This window comes from Lepidochelys olivacea (genome assembly GCF_965140295.1).
Source record: "Lepidochelys olivacea isolate rLepOli2 genome assembly, chromosome: 6".
In the NCBI taxonomy this organism is placed as follows: domain Eukaryota; kingdom Metazoa; phylum Chordata; order Testudines; family Cheloniidae; genus Lepidochelys; species Lepidochelys olivacea.
Window position 1 is genome coordinate 100,668,118 of NC_140416.1, and position 23,875 is coordinate 100,691,992.

Consider the following 23,875-nt stretch of genomic DNA (forward strand, 5'->3'; position numbering starts at 1 on the left):
TTTATTAACTACAAAAGATAGGTTTGCGATCTTCTGTGAGTGTGATTGAGGAGAGAGCCCTGACAGTTTGGCAATTTGCCCATCAGCCATATCTAAAAACAGGATGCTATTATTTCAAAATAACACTGAATATTCTTTCCCTCCACCCAAATATGTATCTGTCAGGCAGAATGATAAATTTTACTGTAAGTTGAGAGTGCTTATAAAAATCAAACAGTACAATAATAAACTCTGTCTTATTATTGTATGATTAAGTATGAACAGTATCTAACCAGAGCCAAGGGGGGAAAAATTAAATAAGGAGCTGAATAGTACAAGGTATTATTACTGGAGATCCCTTCCATTCTCCATTGCAGACCTGGTGCCAAGTCCCGTTTATCTGAAGATAAATTCCTTGACTGGAGATTAATTTTAAGGGAGCATTTAAAAGCTTCTAGCATAAAAGGAATTTGCTGTATATTTCATGACACTCTTTCACAAACATTTCTGAAAATCTGATCTCACTCAAAAAGGTCTATTTTGAAATAGACCAGACGTTGGGCTTTTTACTGGGACACTTCAGTGTGGGATGGAAGGACAGTCCTGACATAGGAGGAAGAGGGCTTATGAATAAGGCTATGACTTAGTCACAGGAATTTTTAGTAAAAGTCATGGACTGGACACGGGCAATAAACAAAAATTCACGGACCGTGACCTGTCCATGATTTATATTACAAATACCTGTGATAAAATCGGGGGGGGAGGGGGCACTGGGGCCACTGCTGGGGGATGTCTGGGAGGGGTGTTGCTGGAGGCGAGGGGCATCCAGGGCACCAGCTGCCCGGGCCAGTAGACCGCTGCTACTCTGGTCAGCAAGCCAGCTGGTTGGGGACCTCTGCCCGGGCCAGTGAACCGCAGCTGCTCTGGCTGGCTGGCCAGAGACTGCTGCCGGGGGCTGCCAGAGCAGCAGCTGGTGTGGCTGTCCACTGGGCCAGCTGCTTGGGCGGCCCTGGAGTCAGCCAGACTGGCCCTGCAGAAGTCACGGAGGTCACGGAAGTGACGGATTCTGTGACTTCCGCGACCTCTGTGACAGACACAGAGCCCTACTTGTGAGGAACACCCTGACGCTGAACATAAGAATGGCCATACTGGGTCAGACAATGGTCCAGCTAGCTCAGTATCCTGTCTTTCAACAGTGGCTGGTGCTAGATGCTTCAGAGGGAATGAACCGAACAGGGAAATTTATTGAGTAATCCAATCCCTATGGTCTTGCCCCAGCTTCTGGCAGTCTAAGATTTAGGGACCCCAGAGCATGGGACACTAGGTGTGTGATTGAGGGGTATTAACATTGAGTGGTATGAGGGATCAGAGCCCTGCCATTGGGGACAGGAGTCCTGTTGCTGGTGGTGGAAGGATCTATAATATAGGACAGCCTTGATGCTCTATGCGTGTGTGCATGTGTTGGAGGAGAGAGCCCTGATGTGTAGTGTGTGCGTGTGTGTGTGGGAAGAGAGCCTGACGTGTGTGTGATGGAGGAGAGACCTCTCAAACTGTGTGTGTGTATGTGAGAGATGGATAGGAGGGGGGTGTGACATGGCACTGGATATGAGGGTGGTGTGACCTGGAGGAGAGCCGTGAAATTGGGGTGTGTGATGGTGGAGAGCTCTGACATTATTTGTGTGGTTGTGGGGTGTGTGATGGAGGTGAGAGCCCTGACATTGTGTGTGTGTGTGTGGGGGGGAATGGGAGGAGGAAAGAGCCCTGACATTTTTCTTGGGGGGGCGGTGGGGGAGAACTTTGACAAAGGGGGTGAGGGGAAGGAGGATGGGACCGAAGGAGCCGCCACACGGTGTGTGTGTGAATATGAGATGGCGGAGAGAGCTCCGACACTGGTCTGTGTCTGTGTGAAGGAGACGAACCCGGACACAGGGGTGCGTGGCTGTGCGATGGGGGAGAGCCCCGTCATCCGGTGTGGGTGATATGGAGGCGAGCCCTGACAGACGAGAGCCCTGCCATCGGGTGTGAGGAGAGCCTTGACACAGGGCTGTGTGAGACCAGCGTGAGCCCCGCTCCTGGCCGGCGGGGGTCGCCTCTCTCCTGGAGATCAAGCTCGCCCCTCCGCCGCCCATTCCAGGGTGAGCTGCGGCAGGGCAGTGCCGAAGCCCCGCCCCGTATCCCCCCAGCGCGTTCCGATATTGCCGCGTTCGGGCAACTCTTTTGCCCCGCGAAGGCTGCTGTAGCGGCGCGTTGCCCCGGCGACCAGCTCCGCGGTGCTGGGGGCGGCTCCTGCCCTGCTCTCGGTCGTTGAGTGGCGGCTCTGCGCTTCGCTGGGGCCTCGCCGGAGAAGGGAGCGCCTCCCGGCGCCTGGAAAGCCGCTGTCCTGCCCGAGGGCCGTCCCGGGGCGATGGCACCGCATCCCTCTCACTGGTGACCTACCCTGGCGAATAACGACCCGGGGCTCCGGGGATGCGCAAGGGGAGCGGGGCCTAACCGCGCCCGCCAACACCTCCTCTTGGAGGAACTGCCCCCCATCCGCCGCTCTCGGGGGGCGTGCGGCAGAAGGACCAACTGCCCCCCAACCCACCCGCTTAGGGGACTTGCCCTCATCTGCCCCATTTACGTGGAAGCTCCACAAACAACTGCGCCCTTCAACCCGATCCCTTGAGGGGGCGACACCCACGGCTGCTGCCTGCTGGAGGAGAGGGACCGCCGCCCCCGACGTAGCTTGCTTCCTCCCGCCTGCCCGCCCCCCCCAGCCTGAAGAGAAGAGCATCGCTTCTGCGTGGAGGAGAAAGTCGAAGCAACCGCCCCCCCCAACCCACCCCCTTCAACCTACAGCAGGGCACGCGGAGCAAAGGGTGGGAAGGCTGGTGCCTGCTGCTCCCTGCAGACGCTGGAGGGACTAAGGGAAGTAAGGCAGCTGGGGAAAGTTTCCTTCCAGGAGGCTGTGTTGCGTTGGAGTGATGCTCATAGAGAAGTAGCAGTAGGTTGTGCTGGTGCCGCATTGTGTTTGCTGAGGCCCCTCCTGGGTGGTGTGGGCTCAGCAGCTTCCTATGAGGAAGAGGCAGTCGCTGCTCTACGCTCAAGTGCATCGGGGGAAGGGGGTGTTGCGTGGACTCCTCTCCTACTGAATGCAATATGAGGCTTGGATGGATCATGGTTTGCCAGGGGCTGTAGTTATTACGTGCATCCTTTAATCGTCTCCTTCAAAATGGATTTTAGTCAGAACAATTTATTTGGGTACATAGAAGACCTGCAGGAACTTACTATTATAGAAAGGCCGGTGCGCAGGAGTTTAAAGGTATATACTTTAAAACCAGAGTGATGCTTTAAAATCCAGCTGGAATTATTTCAGGCTTGTATTTGTGCATAGCTGGCTGCTCTGGCAGCACCTTATATTTTAAAAAAATCTCAGTTGTGGTGAAATTAACATCCTTGAATTCTGTTTAATAGAGCCTTAATGTGTCTAGGTATAAACAAAAACATAAGTGGGAAAAAATAGAGAAAACGTAGTTGATGTTTACAGTAACGTTTATATGTCTTATGTTAATTATAAATATGCATGAAATATTTATTGTAAGAATAACTGTTAGAACAGAACCTTATTAGAGTCACTAACATATTTCTGGCTAAAGATTTATCTGACTGAATTTGAAGCCTTATTTGAGATTTTAAGGGTTAAACTCCTATTAACCATGTAATTATCTCTGAGGGTTTGGAGAAAGGGTTGTTATAAGACAAATAAAACAGGGAAACAGTAAAATCATATTTTGTATTTCACACTTGATAGACACCAGAAGAAATAGAGAGATTGACAGTTGATGAAGAACTCAATGATATTGAAAGGGCTGTATATCTACTCAGGTATGTCCTAAAATATTGTTGTGAAATGTTGCTGTCCATATTGACAACATCCAGTTTTTATTTTAGTTCCCTATTCCTTTTACCTTGTGGTTTCTGTCTCTAAGGTTTCTTGGTTTTATTCTTCTTACTGTTTGAATGATCACAAATAGAGGCAAGATAAAATAGGTGTGTTACCCAATCATTTTGTTAAACCTACACAAAGTGGTATTCGATAGTATACCCCTATAGACCTACAAGTGTTTATTTGCTGAGTAAGTTCCTGAGATGGCCCTCTCCATTAATGAGTTGTACTTCATATTTTTTTTTGCCTTGTAATTGGTTTTGAGCTGAGTGTTGGTATTAAAGAGAGCCATCAGTGACTAACTTCATATTCACTCTATAGCATGAGCAATGATTATGCAGACATGGAACAGAGCTGTTTGAGTTTATTGCATGATTCTGGGCAGTATAAAGAGGCGAACTGTTTGAGAGATCAGTCTCACTGTCCTAAGAAAATACTGTGTAACAGATTATTTTAATATTTAACCATGCTCTTGTTTCTCATTTTACCCTCCTCTTCCAGTTCCCTAAAGTGTATAGTTACTGTTACTTAATTGTTTTAAATTATAATTGTTTCAAACCCAGATCTCTTTTGACTGTACTGCAGATGTCATCTTTGAGGGGATAAGTGTTCTGAAGGATTTTGATTTGACTATATACTTTTGTACAATACTCAGTAATTGGAGAGCCAGCTGCTAGTTTCCTTCCAATTTATCTGTCGGCTATCTTTAGTACTCTCTGAATCCATACTTGTCTTCAAATTTTTCAGGATGTTTTTCAGTTCCCTAATTTTTTTTGGTCTGGTTTGCTTGGCAGTATTGGTAGGCCTGCAGTTTTGGCCATCTGCTGTACTTTTGGTAATAAATTTTAGCTGTGGCTTATTTTTTTAATTTTGAATGTTCTAATCATTAAAGATCTGATCTTGCAACGTTTACTAATGCAATTATATGACTAGTCCTATTGACTCCAATGGAAGTACTGTACAAGAGAATAGGGATCAGAGCTCTAGTTTGTAGTTATACAATGTTTTAGGTCATTATCTCATAACAATCAGTAGTTTCTTTTCTGCATGATGGCAAATTTCTTTCTTTCTTTCCTGATTAAAGATCATGTTTCCAACAATATGTCATTATTGGAACACTGTCTGGCTAAAGGGTAAGAAGGAGGCTCATTTTCATATCTTTCATTTTACTAGTTGCTTTTCAACCTGGCCTTGGACTCTTCTTGACTTTCTTTTCTCTTTTCTCTGTGACTGCACAGCTGTCCAGGGACATACTTTTTTGCCTTGCAAAGATGTTTGCACGTCTATCTAATTGTAGTCCTTATATTGTTGAAAGTAACTTTCATCTATACTTGATAAGCTTTTTTATTAAATGGTTTCTCATTGTGATAAAACTGTTTGGGGTATATATGTTAATCCAGTGGAAGCTTTTGTCATTTGATAGCATGGAGGAAATTTCCCCTCTCATGCTGGTTGGGCTATAAGTGGGGAAAAAAGGAGCTGGAATGGCATCCCGCCTGTAGCAGAAGTCGTATCCTCTTTATATCACACAATGATGTATTTTTGTCTCCAGTATTCTTATCTATTATATCACATTGCCCCCCCGCCTTCCACCTATTCCTCTTTGCCAGTGATGTCCGCTTCTCATCCAGAGGTCTATATACCTTCTTCTGTGCTGGTCCTTGTGGATAGGCATTGATACCTATGAAAAATTAATCAATTTAGTGATGACTGGGTTGAGTTCCAGATGGAGATAGTTGATGCTTTGTCTGTTTATAATAATTTAAGAAATTCCATTTTTATCTGTGTGTGTGTGTGTCTGTGTGTATATTGTATCCCCCTTGCTCTATCTTTCCTATTGTTAACTGATCTTCTTAGGGCCCTGATCCAGCAAACACATACGTGGATGCTTAACTTTACTAAAGTGAGTAGTTCTTGGTCATTAAAGTAGTAATTACAGGTTTCAGAGTAGCAACCGTGTTAGTCTGTATCCTCAAAAAGAAAAGGAGGACTTGTGGCACCTTAGAGACTAACCAATTTATTTGAGCATAAGCTTGCTGTAGCTGTCTCTAAGGTGCCACAAGTACTCCTTTTCTTTTTAAAGTAGTAATGTGTTTGTGCAACACCTAGCACAATAGGGCTCCGATCCTGCCTGAGGCATTTAGATGTTGCAGCAATATAAATATTTAATAATAATAAAAAGCACCTGAAAGCGAGAGTCCTGTCTGAGTCCTCACATTACAACATACCTTAGTCTCTTAAAACAAAACAAACAATATTTTTAATATTATTTCCTAGATGCTAATGTAATTTTTGTTGTGCTCAGAGTTATTTTTCTCAAGTCCTTTGCTACTGAATCACTAGTCTGCGGTTAGATGTTGTCACCTTTCTTGTGGAGAACAGCAGTAACATTTTAGTTGTCTGAGATTTTTGATGCATGAATTACTTTATTTTCTGCTATTGAATTCCCCCCCATACTCTTAATTCTTCCTCTTTCTTATCAGTCTTAACAGTCAGTGCCTATTTTTCAAGTCTTGCTTGTACTTGCTCTCTTAATATTTTAGGCAGAACTGATAGGGGTAACATTAATGTGGGTCTGAAGTGCAGAACTGATGGTGGAATCTAAAGGGCAGGATTGATTTTTGGGGCACAATTAATTGTTAGGCAGGGAGCGTGAGTAGATGTGTGGGTAATGAGACACTCCACACACTTTTTTTTTCAGGCCACTTTAAGCACTGATTGTGTGTGTGTGTATAGTGCATAATATACTGGAGCCTCAATCCTTGATTGGAGCCTTTAGGTGCTACTGCAATTCAAATAACACTGATCTGCTTTTGGTGATGTATTACTTTCATGAGGATATTGTTTTATTTCAATTACAGTTTGATCGCTGCCTGTGAACAGATTTTTGTTTTGTTGACTCAACAATACTGGGGTTTTTTTTTTGTAACTTTGATTGTCTTGTCTACATTGTTTCTACAAAGGGAAAACTAGTTCTCTAAATTTATATATATATATTTGCAGGTAAATCCTCCCCTACCCAAGTGACTTTTGAGAACAGTCAAATTTTGAAAAATGAAATTTTGGTGTTAAGGGGATGTTTTATAATTTCAGATAATCAGTGTTTTGGAGAACTGGGTTTGAATAACCAGTGTTAAACTTGTATTTTTAGAACAATCATTGAAAGGCAGGATGGTCTAGTGGAATGATCATGTGTCTCCAAATCAGGAAGTTGTTAATTATAATAACTTCTGACACCGATTCTCTCTGTGACCTTGAGCAAGTCATTTAACTCCTCAGTCTAAATTTGGACACCTGTAAAATGGGGAAAATAAAACTTGTCTGTCTCATGGAGGTGTTGGCAGCTAAGTAATATCCTTAATTCCTTTGGGGCATAATGCCAATAGCAAAATGATGATAATTATTATTTATTATTTGTATTATTGTAGCAGTTAGAAGCCCTAAACATGGACCAAGACCCCCTTGTGCTAGGTGCTGTACAGATCAAAAAGACTGTGCCTGCCCTAAGGAGCTTACAATCTAAGTTTGAGACAAGAGACAACAGATGAATATAGACAGACAAGAGAGCCCAGCTAAACAATGAGGCCATATTGGGTCAGCGTGATATGCTGTGATGGATTATGACTTTTAAAAGATACATTTTGTTTGTCGTAAAGATACTTGATTTTGTATTGGGATAGTGTCTATCACTGGCATGCACAGTGTTCTTCGATTATTTTCTGAAGCCTTCTGTGATAAATTTCCCTAGTGGTCTTACTTTACTGCATGTATAGTATTGTATTCAGCTACTCCAGTTTGTTTCTTTATGCTTGTTTACTTACTATTTCTGTTGTATTGAAAATGACAGAGGAAAAATATGTTATTAAGTTAGAAGGTTCAATTATTCACCCTTTTGGGAACATGCTTTGTAATAGGCAGCATCTTGTCTCACAGTTTTAAAAAAAATCACTATATTTTTGCAAAGCATTTAACACAGAAGATTATTGTAGACTAAGTAAAACCTGTAGATATGAAAAAATGAAACTCTTAGAACTTTAGCATGTTTATAAGCACAATAACTACAAAAACACTCTTATAGCAGACATCTTACATCAACTGGTGTATTTGCAAACTTTAGTAAACTTTTATGAATTTACATTGTTGCGAACCTCAAGCAATTCAAAAATCATGAGATTTTACTAATAATAAATCTTGGGTATTTTGTTTGCCTTCTGGCTTTTCAGCTTTTAGGGCTCCTCTGCAACTGTGAGGGCTAGCACCTTACTTTTTGTTTTAAATGAGAGTCAAGATTCTCATTTAAGTGTACAACTCCAAGAGCTGGAGCTATAAGATAACCTCAAATATTGCAAGACTTGCAATGAAATTATGAGAGCTGGTAAAACAGCTTCAAAACATAGACTTCACATTTTGTGGCCATGTGCCTACACAGGATTTTGAAATATCCAGTTGTTGGATTCTGCAGTGTAGCAAAATATTCTGTTATCTACATCATTAAGCTGCAAATATTAACATTACAAACATGACCTTCTTTCTCTTCACTCCTCCTTTATGTTCTTAAGCATGCTTGTGATTGTAGCCTCACAGCTTTTTGTTCTTATTTTGTAAACTGCAATTTAAATTATATGGAAATTGCATTATTGATCCATTTATTTGCATACATTTGCATAAATTAGTTGTCTGACATTGTTTCTGTTATGCAAATAAATTCACAGATAAGAAGTTAGTGAAGTAAAAAATCCAAAAAGAACTTTTTTACAAGTTAGTGCTAAGTAACTTTTTATTAAATTCAGTTCTGTGAAAATATTATCTTTGCTTATATTGACTACTTTAAAATATTTTAAATGCAACAAATGAGTCTGTAAAAAGTCAAAGGAAATTAAATGTTTGTCATATCTGAACTTTAAAAGGTAGTTGAGAGTGACTCAGCTACACATACAGCTATACAGAGAGGAGGGTAGCACCGTGCTCCTGAGAAGCCTTTTAATCCTGAGGACAGGGAAAAGGTTAAATTGTTGCGGACTCCCCCTGCACTCACAGATATTGGATGGCCTTTTGTACAATCAGAAACTGGTGAGATGGAGTGGGGAAGTTGGGGCAGTAGCTGCTCTGTATGCCACTATCCCCCTTGAGAGAGAGAAGCTTTCCAGGCTTGAGAGATAAAAGAGCTTTAGATAAAAAATTAATGCTGCAGAGACATCTTTAGCCAAAGATATGGTTATTTCCTCAAAGGAAGACTTGTACAAATAACATATTGAATGGAAGGTAGAAAAAGAACTTGGCATCTAGATACCACTGTGATGGGAGCACTAGAAATGTGTAAAACTCTGCGATGTTATTTCCCAAAGTTAACATTTTAGTGGCATTCTAAATTTACATTTCAGAGCTCTTTCAAGACATAGTCGCTTTTCCATATCAGCCTTCGGATAGAACTTGCCAGTCTGAGACCTAGCCTATGTTCTTCAGTACTTAGCCTTGCCAGTCTTTGGAAATATGGGACTACTGAGTCAAATGTCTCAATTTATTAAAACTTGCTTTCTCATGGCTGTCATGTCCACCAGAGTTTATGAAATCACTGCTCTCACTGTAAATAACTCTGCTGTATCTTCTATAAAAATATCATTTTAAGAACACACCTTTGTTTGCCATTGAATGCTAGCTGTGGGGTACGAGGAGTAATTTTAAATTGTGTTGAATGTCAAGTAATTTTATACCCTCACCCCAAAATACTAAAAATATTTAGTCTAGAGAAACAAGAAACGATAGGCCAGCTCTTAGTAATTGTCTCTCTTACTGACAATTTAGGAATGTGACTCCCATTCTTCTAATCACAGGCTGTCTTTTAGACATCTTAGACTCATAGACTTTAAGGTCAGAAGGAATCATCATGATCATCTAGTCTGACCTCCTGCACATTGCTGGCCACAGAATCTCACTCACCCACTCCTGAAATAGATTCCTAACCTCTGGCTGAGTTACCGAAGACCTCAAAATAGAGACTTCAAGTTGCAGAGAATTCACTATTTCCACTAGTTTAAACCTGCAAGTGACCTGTGCCCCATTTTGCAAAGGAAGGCAAAAACCCCCTAGGGTCTCTGCCAATCTGATCTGGGGGAAATTCCTTCCCGACCCCAAATATGGGAATCAGTTAGACCCTGAGCATGTGGGCATGACCCACCAGGCAGATAACTGGGAAATAATTTTCTGTAGTAACTGAGAGCCTCCCCATCTAGTGTCCCATCTCCAGCCACTGGGGATTTTTGTTACTGGCAGATGCCGATGGGCCACTGCCATCGTAGGCAGTCCCTTCATACCATTCTCCCCATAAACTAATCAAGCTCAGTCTTGAAGCCAGTTAGGTATTTTAGCCCCACTGCTTCCCTTGGCAGGCTGTTCCAGAACTTCACTCCTCTGATAGTTAGAAACCTTCCCTTAATTTCAAGCCCGAAGTTGTTGATGGCCAGTCTATAGCCATTTGTTCTTGTGTATACATTAGTGCTTAACTTAAATAACTCCTGTCTGTGATGGGTTTCTCCCGCCCTCCTCTCTGGGTGCCACTTGGAACTGGGGTACCACTGAGCCCACCTGACCCACCAGCCGGGGTTCCCTTTACATTGTACTAATATGCAGCTTGTCAAAGCCTTTCCCAGGTTCAGACTGCACTTTACCAGACGCATACAGGTAGGGGTACATCCAGCTGCAGCTATGCACACAGATGCAGAGATCAGCTCTGCCTGGGACAACTCAGCTAAGAAATTGCCCAGTACTCAAGTGCACACACCCCTCTAGAGGGTAAACCCAAAATTGTACTGTCTTGCATTATACAGAGACCTGTACAGCATAAGCTCATGAAATTTGCCCCCTTCTCTCAATGTGGAGAGGGATATACACAGCTTTCTGCCCCAAGTTATGATTTCCACACACACTGGTTTTAGAAAAAAACAAAACAAGTTTATTAACTACAAAAGATAGTTTTTAAGTGATTGTAAGGGATAGCAAACGGATCAAAGCAGATTACCTAGCAAATAAAACAAACATGCAATCCAAGCTTAGTATACTAAAGAAACAGGTTATAAGTAGAAAATTCTTTCCCTAAATGTTGTTTTAGGTAGATTGCAGAGATTCTTGAAGGCGAGCTGCACTGGCTTGCAGCTTAAATCTCCAGACATTCCTTTCACAGGTGAGACAACCCTCTCACCTGTGCTCAGCCCTTCTCCCCTAGTCCAGTCTTTTTCTTCTCAGGTGTTTCCCACAGTCCTCTTTTTTGGGTGGCGAGTCAATGAAGAACGAACCACGATGATGTCAATCCCCTACCTTAACTAGTTTTTACATATGGCTGGAATCCTTTGTCTCCCAGTGTGATTCCCACCCCCAGTCAGTGGAAAAATACTCATATTATCATAGAGTCCAGTACCACATGACTTGGTCATATGTCTCTGCAGTCATAACTGAGAAGCTTAGTAGTTAGTTAGTAGCGTCCCCAGGAAGACTTCCTGGTGGGAGATTAGCATCTTCAAGGATCAATTTTTTTCCCCAATGGCCCTTCGCAACTGGCTATCCAGACTGATTTCATTCTGTCTAGTGGGCGTTCCCAGTGTAAACACACATTTCTAATAGATGCATAGACAATATTCCTAACTTCAGATACAAAAATGATACATGCATACAAATAGGATAATCATATTGAGGAAATCATAACCTTTCCAATGATATCTCGTATGACCCATCTTGCTTAAATACATCTTAGTTATGCCATAATCATATCATAACCATATCTCTATGAAGAATATTGGGTGTAGTGTCACATACTCCTTCCCTGGTATTTATCCCTCTTACGTATTTATAGAGAGCAAACATATTTCACCTCTTCCTTCTTTAGGTTAGGCTAAACAAGCCAAGTTCTTTGAGTCTCCTCTCATAAGTTAGTTTTTGCATTCCTTGGATCATCTTAGTAGCCCTTCTCCGCACCTTTTCCGCTTTGAATTAATCTTTCTTAAACATGGGAGACCAGAATTGCACATGGTATTCCAGATGAGGCCTCACCAGTGCCTTGTATAAGGTTACTAGCACTTCCGTCTCTCTACTGAAATACCTTGCCTGTTGCATTCTAGGACAGCACTAGGCTTTTTCACGGCCACATCACATAGTCATCCTGTGATCAACCAATACACCCAGGTCTTTCTCCTCTCCTGTCTCTTCCAACTGATAAGTTCCCAGTTTATAGAAAAAAATCTTGTTGTTCGTCCCTAAATGCATGACCTTGCACTTCGCACTATTAAATTTCATCCCATTTCTATTACTCCAGTTTACAAGGTCATCCAGTTCTTCTTGTATGATATTCCGGTCCTCCTCCTTATTAGCTATACCTCTCAACTTTGTGTCATCTGCAGATTTTATTAGCACACTCCCACTTTTTGTGCCAAGGTCATTAATGACAATGGTAAATAAGATTGGTCCCAAGACTGGTTCTTGAGGAATTCGACTAGTAACCTCTCTCCAGCCTGACAATTCACCTTTCAGTATGACCCATTGTAATCTCCCCTTTAACTAATTCCGTATCCACCTTTCAATTCTTATATTAATTTCTATTTTTTCCAATTTAACTAATAATTGCCCATGTGGAACTGAAATCCAGGTAGATGAGATCTACTGCATTTCCTTTGTCTAAAAACTCAGTTATCTTCTCAAAGAAGAAAATCAGGTTGGTCTGGCATGATCTACCTTTTGTAAAACTATGTTGTATTTTATCTTGATTACTGTTCACTACTTTCTCTTTCAAAATTTGTTCCAAGACCTTTCATACAATAGAGGTCAAACTAACAGACCTGTAGTTTCCTGGATCACATTTTTTTCCCTTTCTTAAGCATGGGAACTATATTGGCAATTCTTCAGTCATAGGGTACAACCCCTGAGTTTACAGATTCATTAAAAATCCTTGCTATTGGGCTTGCAATTTCATGTGTCATTTCCTTTAATATTCTTGGATGGAGATAATCCAGGCCCCCTGATTTAGTCCCATTGAACTGTTTGATTTTGACTTCCATTTCGGATGTGGTAATTTTTATCTCCATATCCTCGTTACCATTAGCCACCCTGCCACTATCCCTAAGCTTTTCATTAGCCTCATTAAAAACTGAGAAGTATTTGCTTAGGTGCTGGGCCATGCCGAGATAATCTTTAATCTCCACCCCATCCTCTGTGTTTAGGGGATATTGTGATTGAAAGCAAATAAAATAATTACTGTTTTGGCTGTTTTATTATTATTATTATTAAAGAAAGAAAAATAAACATTAAACAACATAAATGACAGAACACAAATGACTAGTTACTTCAGTTACAATCTCTTTTCTGTGCTTTTCTGCAGAGAGCTTTTTCACATGGATTACACCTTTGAGAGTGGGCCTGCTTTTGGTGAGGCACTTCTTTCTTGGTAAATTGAAACCGAGGTCTTATTTTCCAAAATTATTGAGAAACCAGTCATAGTATCTCATAGCTAATAAGGCTATTTATGGGTAAGCAAAATAATTGTTTAAAGATAGGTGGATCATGTTGGTTAATTATTAATAACCAGAAAGTTTATAGGTGTGCAAGGTAAGCAATGTTAACTAAATTGCATGAAATTGAAAAAAAATACCTCCATCATTTACTTTAGAAGAAGCTATTTAACGAGCTGTCTTAAGAAAGGCCAATTAATGAAGAATCTTAAATTAAATTAAATCTCTCTATTTCTCTGTTTACTAATGTTTAGTCCCTGTCTCCTTTCATGTTTAGCCCCTCTGTGCTGTCCTGGCATACAGGTCTAAACATTTGGTGATTAACAACAGCTAATATTGTTACACTGAGTGGAGTGGCTCACAATTGTGAGTGCCTACCTCAGGGCAGACTTTCAGAAACAGGGCACATACCCCAAACTGATGGTGTGTTCTATAATTAGATTTCACCAAGCCAGCACCAAATGTGAAAGTTCTGAATCACTATACCATTCTTACCATGGTATCACAGACTGTCCCCTTAGACTGTCCATCATATCTTGCCATCCAGAGAAACTGGACTTTGTGATAAAATAACTTAAGCCAAAAATTACACCACATCATGTTTCTCCCAGTCCCAAGAGACCAGTCACTTACCCCAGATCAATTGGTACTCCAGATCTTATACCAGACAACACTAGTAAACTAATTAAAGATTTATTAGCTAAGAGAAGTAAATGAGAGTGATTGAGAGGTTAAAGCAGATAAAATATATGTACAGGTGAATCACAGTTTGTAATTCCAAATGATGGCAGTGATGTAATAAACTGTCCGTTTCCCCAAAGTCTTTAAAGGGTACCCAGGATCTCTCTGGGGATCTCCGCTTTACATCTGGTACACTTCCCTGTAAGAGTCCAAACAGTTGAGAGATGAAGGATCTTTCTTTGAATCCCTTCTTATAGCTTCTTCTCACAGAAAACAAGCTGACAGTCTTTCTCTACCCATGTGGACTTTTCCTTTGATAATGGTGAGCGAGGAGTGCACTTTGTGAGTGATGGCCATTTGCTTTGGAATTAAGACTTTTTCTGATAAAGTCCTTCATTAACATTCATAAGGCTTCTTTGACGTCTGATGGTATTTAGTTATGGGGTATTTATAATGTAAATATTTGCTATTACATTATGACAGGACACAGATAAGTAAAAACAATGTATATAACATCTGTGACACATCATGTGACACATCAGTGCCCCTCTGCCATGTACATTGGCCAAACCGGACAGTCTCTTTCTAAAAGAATAAATGGACACAAATCAAACATCAGGAACGGTAACATATAAAAGCCAGTAGGAGAACACTTCAGTCTCCCTGGACATTCAATAACATATTTAAAAGTAGCCATCCTGCAACAAAAAAACTTCATAAATGGACTTCAAAGATAAACTGCAGAGCTGCAATTCATTTGCAAATTTATCACCATTAATTTGGGCTAGAATAGGAACTGGGAGTGGCTGGCTCACTACAAAAGCAGTTTTCCCTCTCTTGGTATTGACACCTCCTCATCAATTATTGGGAGTGGACCACATCCACCCTGATTGAATTGGCCTTGTCATCACTGGTTCGCCACTTTTAAGGTAACTCCCTTCTCTTCATGTGCCAGTATATTTATGCTTGTGTCTGTAATTTTCACTCCATGGATCTGTAGAAGTGGTTTTTTACCCATGAAAACTTATGCCTAAATAAATTTGTTAGTCTTTAAGGTGCCACTGGACTCCTTGTCGTTTTTGTGGTTACAGACTAACACAACTACCCCTCTGATTCTTGACAATGAATACTGTTCCTTAGTCATTGCATCACTGCAAAAGGATTGGAAAATATGCCTTATGGTAATAGACTCAAGGAACTCAATCTGTTTAGCTTAACAAAGAGAAGGTTAAGGGGTGACTTGATCACAATCTATAAGTACCTACATGGGGAACATATATTTGATAATGGGATCTTCAGTCTAGCAGATAAAGATATAATAATGCAATGGCTGGAAGTAAGTGGAAATAAGGCCTATGTTTTTAACGATGAAAGTAATCAACTATTGGAACAATTTAACAAATATCGTGATGGATTCCCCATTACTGACAATTTTTAAATCAAGATTGGATGTTTTTCTAAAAGGTATACTCTAGGAATTATTTTGGGGAAGTTGTATGATCTGTGCTCTACAGGAGGTTGGACTAGATGATCACAATGGTCCCTTCTCGCCTTAGAATCTGTGAAAGCCGCACCGTGAGTGTTCATAGGAACATGGCACAGTGCGGATTTAATACTAAAATTAAAAAGTAATGTATAATGCTCTTTGTTCATCTCTAACTTTTACTCTTCTTTCTAGCTAGAGGGCATGGAACATCAGATTCAAGCCTGATACAAACTAATTCACATGAATGGAGCTGTACTTACTTAGAGGAGGTCTGGGTTGAGGATAAAGACTATTACTAGATATCTTGTAACGAAACTTCCAGTTTTGTTTTTAGTTTAGCTAGGAAAGTGTTTGCACTTGTGCAGACCCTTTCTTTCACTTTCTTTTCTTTGAGTTATGTAATCTTAGGTGCCCATCACTATGGAATCCAAATAACTTGCAAAAACTAGGGAGCATTGACTGCACTCTCAGAGGGCTGTAATCTCATTCTCCTTTCCCAGCTGATTATTTTTTTGGGGGGGGAATGGGGAATAGGGAAGGAGAGGCATTATTTATCCATCCTTCTGTCTTCTTCTCCACCCCACTCTCATGGATCTGCTACTTCAGGTAGATCACTTGTTCTTGTTTTGCAAATTAGTCTCTGTAGCCATTTTTCTTTCAGTGAAGTCTGTTTCTCATTTACTTTTGTAGTCAAGTGACCCATCTCAGAATGGATATGCTTTCCAGACTTTTTCCCAGTTCCTCTTTACTCAGAAGCATGTCATAAAGGTTTTTGGGTATTTTTGTTGTTGTTTTTTTGACTAGAGATGCACTAATTTGGGAGGGGGGCGGGGGGGACTATAGCAGCTGTAAATGTAGTGAGTATTCACTTCTAGTCCAAGTTGAAATTACTGTTTTGTTCCTTTCATGTTCGAAAGAGTGATAGTTAGTGTTAGTTGACCACAGTTGTCTGGCCTGAGTGTGCTTGGACCAATGGTAATGTAATATTTGTTGTGTCTCCTTGGAACACTATAGGACAAGTTCAGAAAACAGGTGACTTGTAACCACTCTGGCTAGTGGCTTTAGATCTAATCATTCTATATGCCACCTGAATATTTACTGAGAAACAGTCATGGTTTTTTCCAGAGGAAAATCTTCAAGTAAGCATAGATGATACACCTATACCAACAATAGCTCTGGCATATTGGAAAGTTTTCTTTTGTGGATTTAACCTGGTGAGAAATAAACTCCAGCTCAGATTCTTTTTCAGGAAAAAAAGCGAACTCTGGGGGTGCATCTTAAAAACCCACCTTGTCAAGATAGGAAAAAAAATATAAAAAATACTTCAAATGTTTAAATCTTAAGGATTTACATAGAAAGAGTTCTAGGAATTTGGTTTATGAAAAAAGAACATGTCTCCTGGTGTGTCTTCAGCTAACTTAAGCAAACATCCCTCCAAGAGAGGCAGAAGTGCCACAATATGGGAAATATATGAATGTTTCTATTAATAACCATAAATAGTAATACCCTTCCTGTAACTTTATTAAATAGCTCATTTTGGATTAGGGAACGCAGGAACTGGAAGAGTTATTTAGATTATAAAATCTTCAGGGCAGGGATATCTGTTTTTTGTGGTTTCGGTTGGGATTTTTTTTGGACTTGATCAAGCAGAGTCTATGCTAAATAAAAACATAACAGAGAAAAGGAAGATGACAATTTAAATAGGGGTTTTAATCTATTCTGTGTTTTTAGTATGCACTTTAATGTGCAACTATATGGTATGCATCTCACATTATCTTTATCTCCAGATTAAAAACCTAACTGTAACTTCTTTTTAAAGGTGCACTGCAAGTTTTTAGACATCACATGTTTATAGTATTCTACAAGAAAACAACATGTATAACATGATTTCATAATGGATTATCAGGTGGATTTAGGCATGGGACACATTGCTAGGGGCAGACATAATATGGGTCTTACACTTTTATCTCTGAACATTTCTGCCATTTGAAATGAGGTGTTCTAAGAGTAGTTAGTTGTTAGGGCAAGAGAGTGGTAATTAAGATTCCTGGATTTTATTCCTTGCTCTTTCACTGTATCTCTCTCTGATCTTGGGTAAATTACAAACCTTCTCTTTGCCTTGATTTACCTGTCTGTAAAATGGGGATGATGATCTTCCTTATAATGGTATTGGGAGGTTTTCTTCATACTATTAAAATTCATTCAGATCTTTGATGAATGATGTTTTGTAAGGGCAAAGAATCCATCGTTATCCTATTACCCAGGCTCTTTAAGCCCACTACAGAGAATATTAATGTTCTTTTCCTGAACTCTGTTCTTTCACTGACTACCGCTTAATTGTTGTTTTTCCTTTCTCTCTGTCACCTGAACACTTCCCTCTGCTAGTGAGTTTGGTTAAGCTGATGCTGTTCAAAGCAGTATCTACAAAATGCTGGTTATAGGACAGTGTGGAGAACCCTTTCTGTCAAGTCTCATGGCTGCAACAGCACAAATAAATAAATATTCTATAAATAAATGAAGGTCTCTTTAGTGCACACATGGAACTCTGGAGCTCTCTATGCATTGGAGTAAGACTAAACCACTAAGTACAGTATGTCACGTCTAAGTTAAATTCTGCCTCAGAAAGTCCACCGGCAAGCAAGCCAAGTCAGATCCCAAATACAAGTATTCTGCGTTACAGCATTTCTCAGTCCTGAATATATATCATTGTGCTGTCCCAGTGGCTGTTTTACTAGATTCTTTCTTTTTTCTCAATGCTATTTTTTTCCCTAGAGACAGATGTTGATATTAGCACACTGAATATGTGGGCTAGATCTTCAGGTGGTTTAAACTGGCATAACTCCATTGAAATCAATGGAGTTGCACCCAGCTGAGGATCTGGTTCGTTGAACTTAATCATGATGCATCCAAAGGAAAGATGCAATCATTTTAAAGAAGATGTCCATCTAATTTTAGTATATGTGCGCGAGATTACTGTCTATGCTTTATTTATTCTTTCCACTGCAAAATGTCACACTCTGTCAAGGTTCCTTCCCCACTCTGAACTCTAGGATACAGATGTGGGGACCTGCATGAAAGACCCCCTAGGCTTATTCTTCCTCAAGGTACAAACTTTGCCTTGTCCTTGACCCCTATGCTGGCACCACCAAGTGTGTTAAACTAAGAACAGGGAAAGAGCCCACTTGGATACATCTTCCCCCCAAAATATCCCCCCAAGCCCTACACCCCCTTTCCTGGGGAAGGCTTGAAAAAATCCTCACCAATTTGTATAGGTGAACACAGACCCAAACCCTTGGATCTTAAGAACAATGAAAAAGCAATCAGGATCTTAAAAGAAGAATTTTAATTAAAGAAAAGTAAAAGAATCACCTCTGTAAAATCAGGATGGTAAATACCTTCCAGGGTAATCAGACTAAAAACATAGAGAGTCCCTCTAGGCAAAACCTTAAGTTACAGAAAGACACAAAAAACAGGAATATATGTTCCATTCAGCACAACCTGTTTTACCAGCCATTTAACAAAAGGAAATCTAATGCATTTCTAGCTAAATTACTTACTAACTTAACAGAAGTTCTGAGGAGCATTCCTGATCTGGTCCTGGCAAAAGCATCACACAGACAGACAGACCCTTTGTTCCCCCGCCTCCAGCTTTGAAAGTATCTTGTCTCCTCATTGGTTTATTTTGGTCAGGTGCCAGCAAGGTTATCTTAGCTTCTTAACCCTTTACAGGTGAAAGGGTTTTGCCTCTGGCCAGGAGGGTTTTTATAGTTCTGTATGCAGAAAGGTGGTTACCCTTCCTTTTATATTTATGACACAGTCCTTTTGGGATAATCATACTGTTAGGAATAATTTTAAAATAATGGTTTGTGAGAGGAAAATAGTTTCACAAAAGACCATTTAAGATCAGTGTAGTGGACCTGTGGATCACAATCAAGACCACAGCCCTGAGATCAGATCTGTTTAAACTTGGTTGGTGCTAAACAGATTCTGGCATTGTGTTCATCACCATTGTGGATGGGCCTAATGGCAGAAAAGTTATATACATTTCTATTTCATATTCTTTTAGGTGAGGTTCCTCCAGGGAGAGATGGGAAGTTAAAGTATATTTGCTTGTTCCACTGAATTTCTGTCTGTCATGTTCATTCTGTCACCTGTTTTGCGGCCTGATCCCAAATCCAGTGAAGTCAATGGGAAGACTCTTGTCAACTTCAATGGGCTTTGGATCAGGCTGTTGCACAATCTGTCTTCCAGAGTGAATATGTATCAGGCACAGCACTCTTTCTTTTTGGGCTGACCATGAATCAGTTGCAACAGGAAATGGAAGTAATTGTAAATGATTCACACTTTGCTGAGGAAAAGCTGTCCTTGATCTATGTGTGCTTGTGACAGATGAGGGAACATAATTGAAATCAGCTGTTTGATACAGTGTATCTGCTATTTCTCAGGGCTTGAACCTGATCTGAGTAGCTAAGACTATTGAAACTATTTGAATAACAATTAGAGGATGACAGGTTTCAGAGTAGCAGCCATGTTAGTCTGTATCTGCAAAAAGAAAAGGAGTACTTGTGGCACCTTAGAGACTAACAAATTTATTTGAGCATAAGCTTTTGTGAGCTGCAGTGGAAAATAATTTTATTTTCCACTGCATGCGTCCAATGAAGTGAGCTGTAGCCCACGAAAGCTTATGCTCAAATAAATTTGTTAGTCTCTAAGGTGCGACAAGTACTCCTTTTCTTTTTAATTAGAGGCTGAGAGAGTCTTATTACCGGTACTTACTTTCTGCTTAAGAGGTAGTTTATGCAGGGTACAAGTTCACAATTTTTCAAAAATCCAAGCCCCTTTTTGGTTTTGGGTCACCAAGTGGTGGGATCACTATAGAGACAACACATTGCACCTGTAATCCTCAGGAACTGTTTCTGGGTTCAAAACCCTTGGAAGTCCTATCCAGCTCTCTTTGGTTTGAATAAAGGTAGCTTCACTCCACCACTTCTAGGGCCAGAGTTTCAAAAACAGGCTTTAAAATGGCAAGGTTCCATTTTCAATACCCAAGTTTTTGCACCCACAATTTTGGAGTTTAGATTGAGATCGATGTTCTCTCTAATATTTATTTTTTCTCCTGTGTAAGGGGAAAAATGGCTGTCTGAGCTCAAGTTTTTAAACCTCTGAATGCAGTCTCTCCCTCTTCCATTCTCTTCCCCTACTTACTTTAGCCCTCCATTCATTTAACCTAGCTCTTCATTCACCCATTGACCTGCTGTCTCTCTACATTCATTCCATACACAATATCCATTATTACTGCCTCTTTACCACTCACTCTCACTTTTTCACTTTTTCTTCCCCTTTCTCACTCTCTTCTGCAGCAGTTAAAACAGGATGTTCAAGTGTGTGTAGGTGACATCTGAATACGATACTCCTCATGTTGTTGTGCAGTGTGTCAGCCACCACAACCTATTCTGGGATTTAAAAAATATGTTCTCTATCTTAAACTGTAAAATTTCAAAGCATCTTTCAAAACTCATTCATACTTTTTAAGTCCCAAAAGTCAGTATCAAGCTCTGGCTGTTGCTCTTAAGGTTACTGTCATATGTTTTGGAGATATCTTCTGTATGCACTGGGTTGTTCATCAGGCAGTCAAGTCTTTGGAAAGACAAGTAACAGTGGAAGCCAGTTGGTCCAGTATGTATAATGGCTCACATTTGTGCAGTGCCTTGAATCAAAAAGGACCCTAAAATATGTTTAGAGAGCTGTAGAGATTTTGTTTCATTCTTGACCAAAATGGAGCCACCTCTATGAATAAACTTATTGGTATAACCATTTGGACAACAAGTGAAAACAGATGCTTTATGTAACTCATTCTGCAAGAGGAAATTTATATGTGCAGAATATATTCACTGCTTCTAGAATTTGTGTACAAGCAGGGATGCAATCAGAATTTTCCTAAGGAGCAGTCCCAGAACTCTTCCTCCCTGTGCCTGAACCAAGCCTCAATCTCTCTTCCCCTGTTCCCAGGCCTGCACTCTCTTCACTGATGCCTCCACGCCCCGCCCTGCACTCTCCCCTCTGCACTCAGCTCAACGCATGTTCCTTTCCTAGTGCCCCACACTCTTCTTCCCCCCTCTCCTCCATAGTCTCATACCCAGTTCTGAGCTCTCTTCCCCCTGCAACTAGCTCCATGGTCTCCCTGCCCCACACCCAACCCCAAGCTCTTACCCAGAGAGGTGTTCAGTCTGAAGGGCACCATCCTCACCAAGGGACAGATGGTTCTTGGAGTCCCAGACCTCATCCTCTGTCATCTCCTCTTCCCCAGGAAACACCCAAAGCCCAGATCCAATTCTCCCACCATCCTGGGGACTGAGGTTCCTGGTGCCCCCATTCTGCTTCTCTCCAGTGGCTGGGGGTGCTTCGTTATAGAGGTGCTGAAAGGACTGTATAGGTGGGGGGTGGGGGAGCAAGCAGGCTCACAGGGTTGCAGAGCCAACCAGATTTGTTGACAGATGGGCAGCCAGGCCAAATCTGAGTGAGTGGCATTGCAACCTGTCATGTGAGTCCTTTTAAACACATTCACATTTATGATCCTGAAGGTTTTTCTAAAATACAGTTTTTTGAAATGTTACCACATAATAATTAATGTTTAAAGTTAGTTAAAGAAATAGATGACCCTTAGAAGAATGAGATTATTGTAGTACATTTGCTCTGGCAGAGTCACAAAATGGTCTCTTATCTGAATTAGAATTCCTTTTGGCAATTCTTCAATAAGAAAATGAAATAAGAAGGTTCAATTGAGCAAACTGGTCTTGGTAAACATGGTTACTATGAATACATAGCTACAATATTATCCAGTTAAGTATTGTTTTTCTAATCACATTTAAACTCCATTGGATTGTTCATATTTAGTAACACAAGTCAAATTAAGCAAGGCACTGAAAGTTAGTTGACTCATTTATTTTTTCATAGTTTAAAGTCTATGTAGATTTTATCGAGATTCAACCAAGGCACATTTAGTGGACGAAGTGAAGAGCAGGAAGGGAAAGTGTTTTTGGAAAACCAGATATTCTATGGGAAAAGTGTTTCAAATTCAAATGTAAAAAGGCAAACATGGCTATCATAATTGACACAGCAGTGTTTCTTATAATAGAGCTCAACTATATTTTATGGTTTCAAATTTTTTGTTGTCCCTTATTTACAACACCATCTTAGAAGCTTAAAAATACAAGTCCAGATTCTTTTGTCCAGTTGAGATGTGCTTGTCATGGGAGGACAAGGTGGCTTTATACCATTTTAGTAACATAACAGTTCTGGGGCTAGCTGGAGACATGTTTGGGCCCCAACCCTGGAAATATTTGTGTGTTCTTAACATTGTGCATTTGGGTAGTTCCAAGTTAATGGGACTCCTTGCATGCATAAAGTTAAGTGTGTGTAAGTATATGCAGGAATGGGCCCGTGGCTCCTGGTATAATTTAAAGCAGCCTTAAGGATGCTTTAAATTATATTTGGCTGTTTATGGCCCCAAAGGACTGTTCTGGAAGCTAGAAATCGCTGCAGTGCCAAGGTGATCTGAATCTGCCCTCTGTCTTATGAGCACACTCCTAATGCCAGGGAAGCTGGATCTCAGGGGCCCATACATATAATACAGAAGTATAATCTCTCATAAATTTTATACCAATTTTATATGAAGACAGAGTGTCTTCTATTTCTTACTGTCATTTACCATCAGATAATTCTGCAATTTAATAGATATACTGACATCTGTCTTTTTAATAATTTGCTCCCAAATCTCATGTTGGGGTTGTTTTTCTTCTATTCCCAGATGTCTATTTAGGATCACAGTACAGCTTGAGACATGGTAGTGCATAACCCACTTACTAGTCTCTTTCAAGAGCAGTATTGTCTGTAGAGTCTCCCTGGTAATGGGTGTGTTTATTTTAGCAACTCAATTTGTAGTTCTGCTTCTTCTCATTCTTTGCCCAACCTGTGGTCTTAAAGTGAAGTGATTGTATCAGAATGATAGTTCCTTCTATGGGATTGGGTCCAGTTTTCATATAGTTATTACAATGTCAGCTAAGTAAATTATTAGATTCTTTTATTTCTGTTGTTACAATAACTTCTATTTATAGCGCTATAATTAAAATGTGAGCATAGTTAAGGTTTCCTCTCATGAAAGCAAGAACTACTGCATATCAGATATGCATTGCGGTGGTGGAAGGAACAGATGTCTCTTCTACAGAAAATATCATTTTCTTATGTTAAAGGAACACTAGAAATCTAGTCTTTTGTTAAAAATAGTCTAAAGCAACACATCTGCGGACTGACAAC

The 23,875-nt window shown here is 40.5% G+C and overlaps 1 protein-coding gene across 3 annotated transcripts in view; it reads left to right on the forward strand.

The window, feature by feature from the left end:
* The first annotated feature begins 2,218 nt into the window (after positions 1–2,218).
* PPP4R4 (protein phosphatase 4 regulatory subunit 4) overlaps positions 2,219–23,875 on the forward strand; it is a 121,034-nt gene continuing 99,377 nt past the window's right edge. Inside the window, exons 1-2 of one of the 3 annotated variants that reach the window (XR_014712055.1) lie at positions 2,219–3,280; positions 3,770–3,843. Coding sequence is in view for 1 of the 3 variants with exons in the window: in XM_084630985.1 (XP_084487111.1) it covers positions 3,191–3,280; positions 3,770–3,843 (164 nt within the window). In the remaining 2 variants the exon portion in view is untranslated. Of the gene's footprint in view, positions 3,281–3,769; positions 3,844–23,875 lie in introns of those variants that run through there. The other 2 variants (XM_084630985.1, XM_084630986.1) reach the window with 2 other exon arrangements.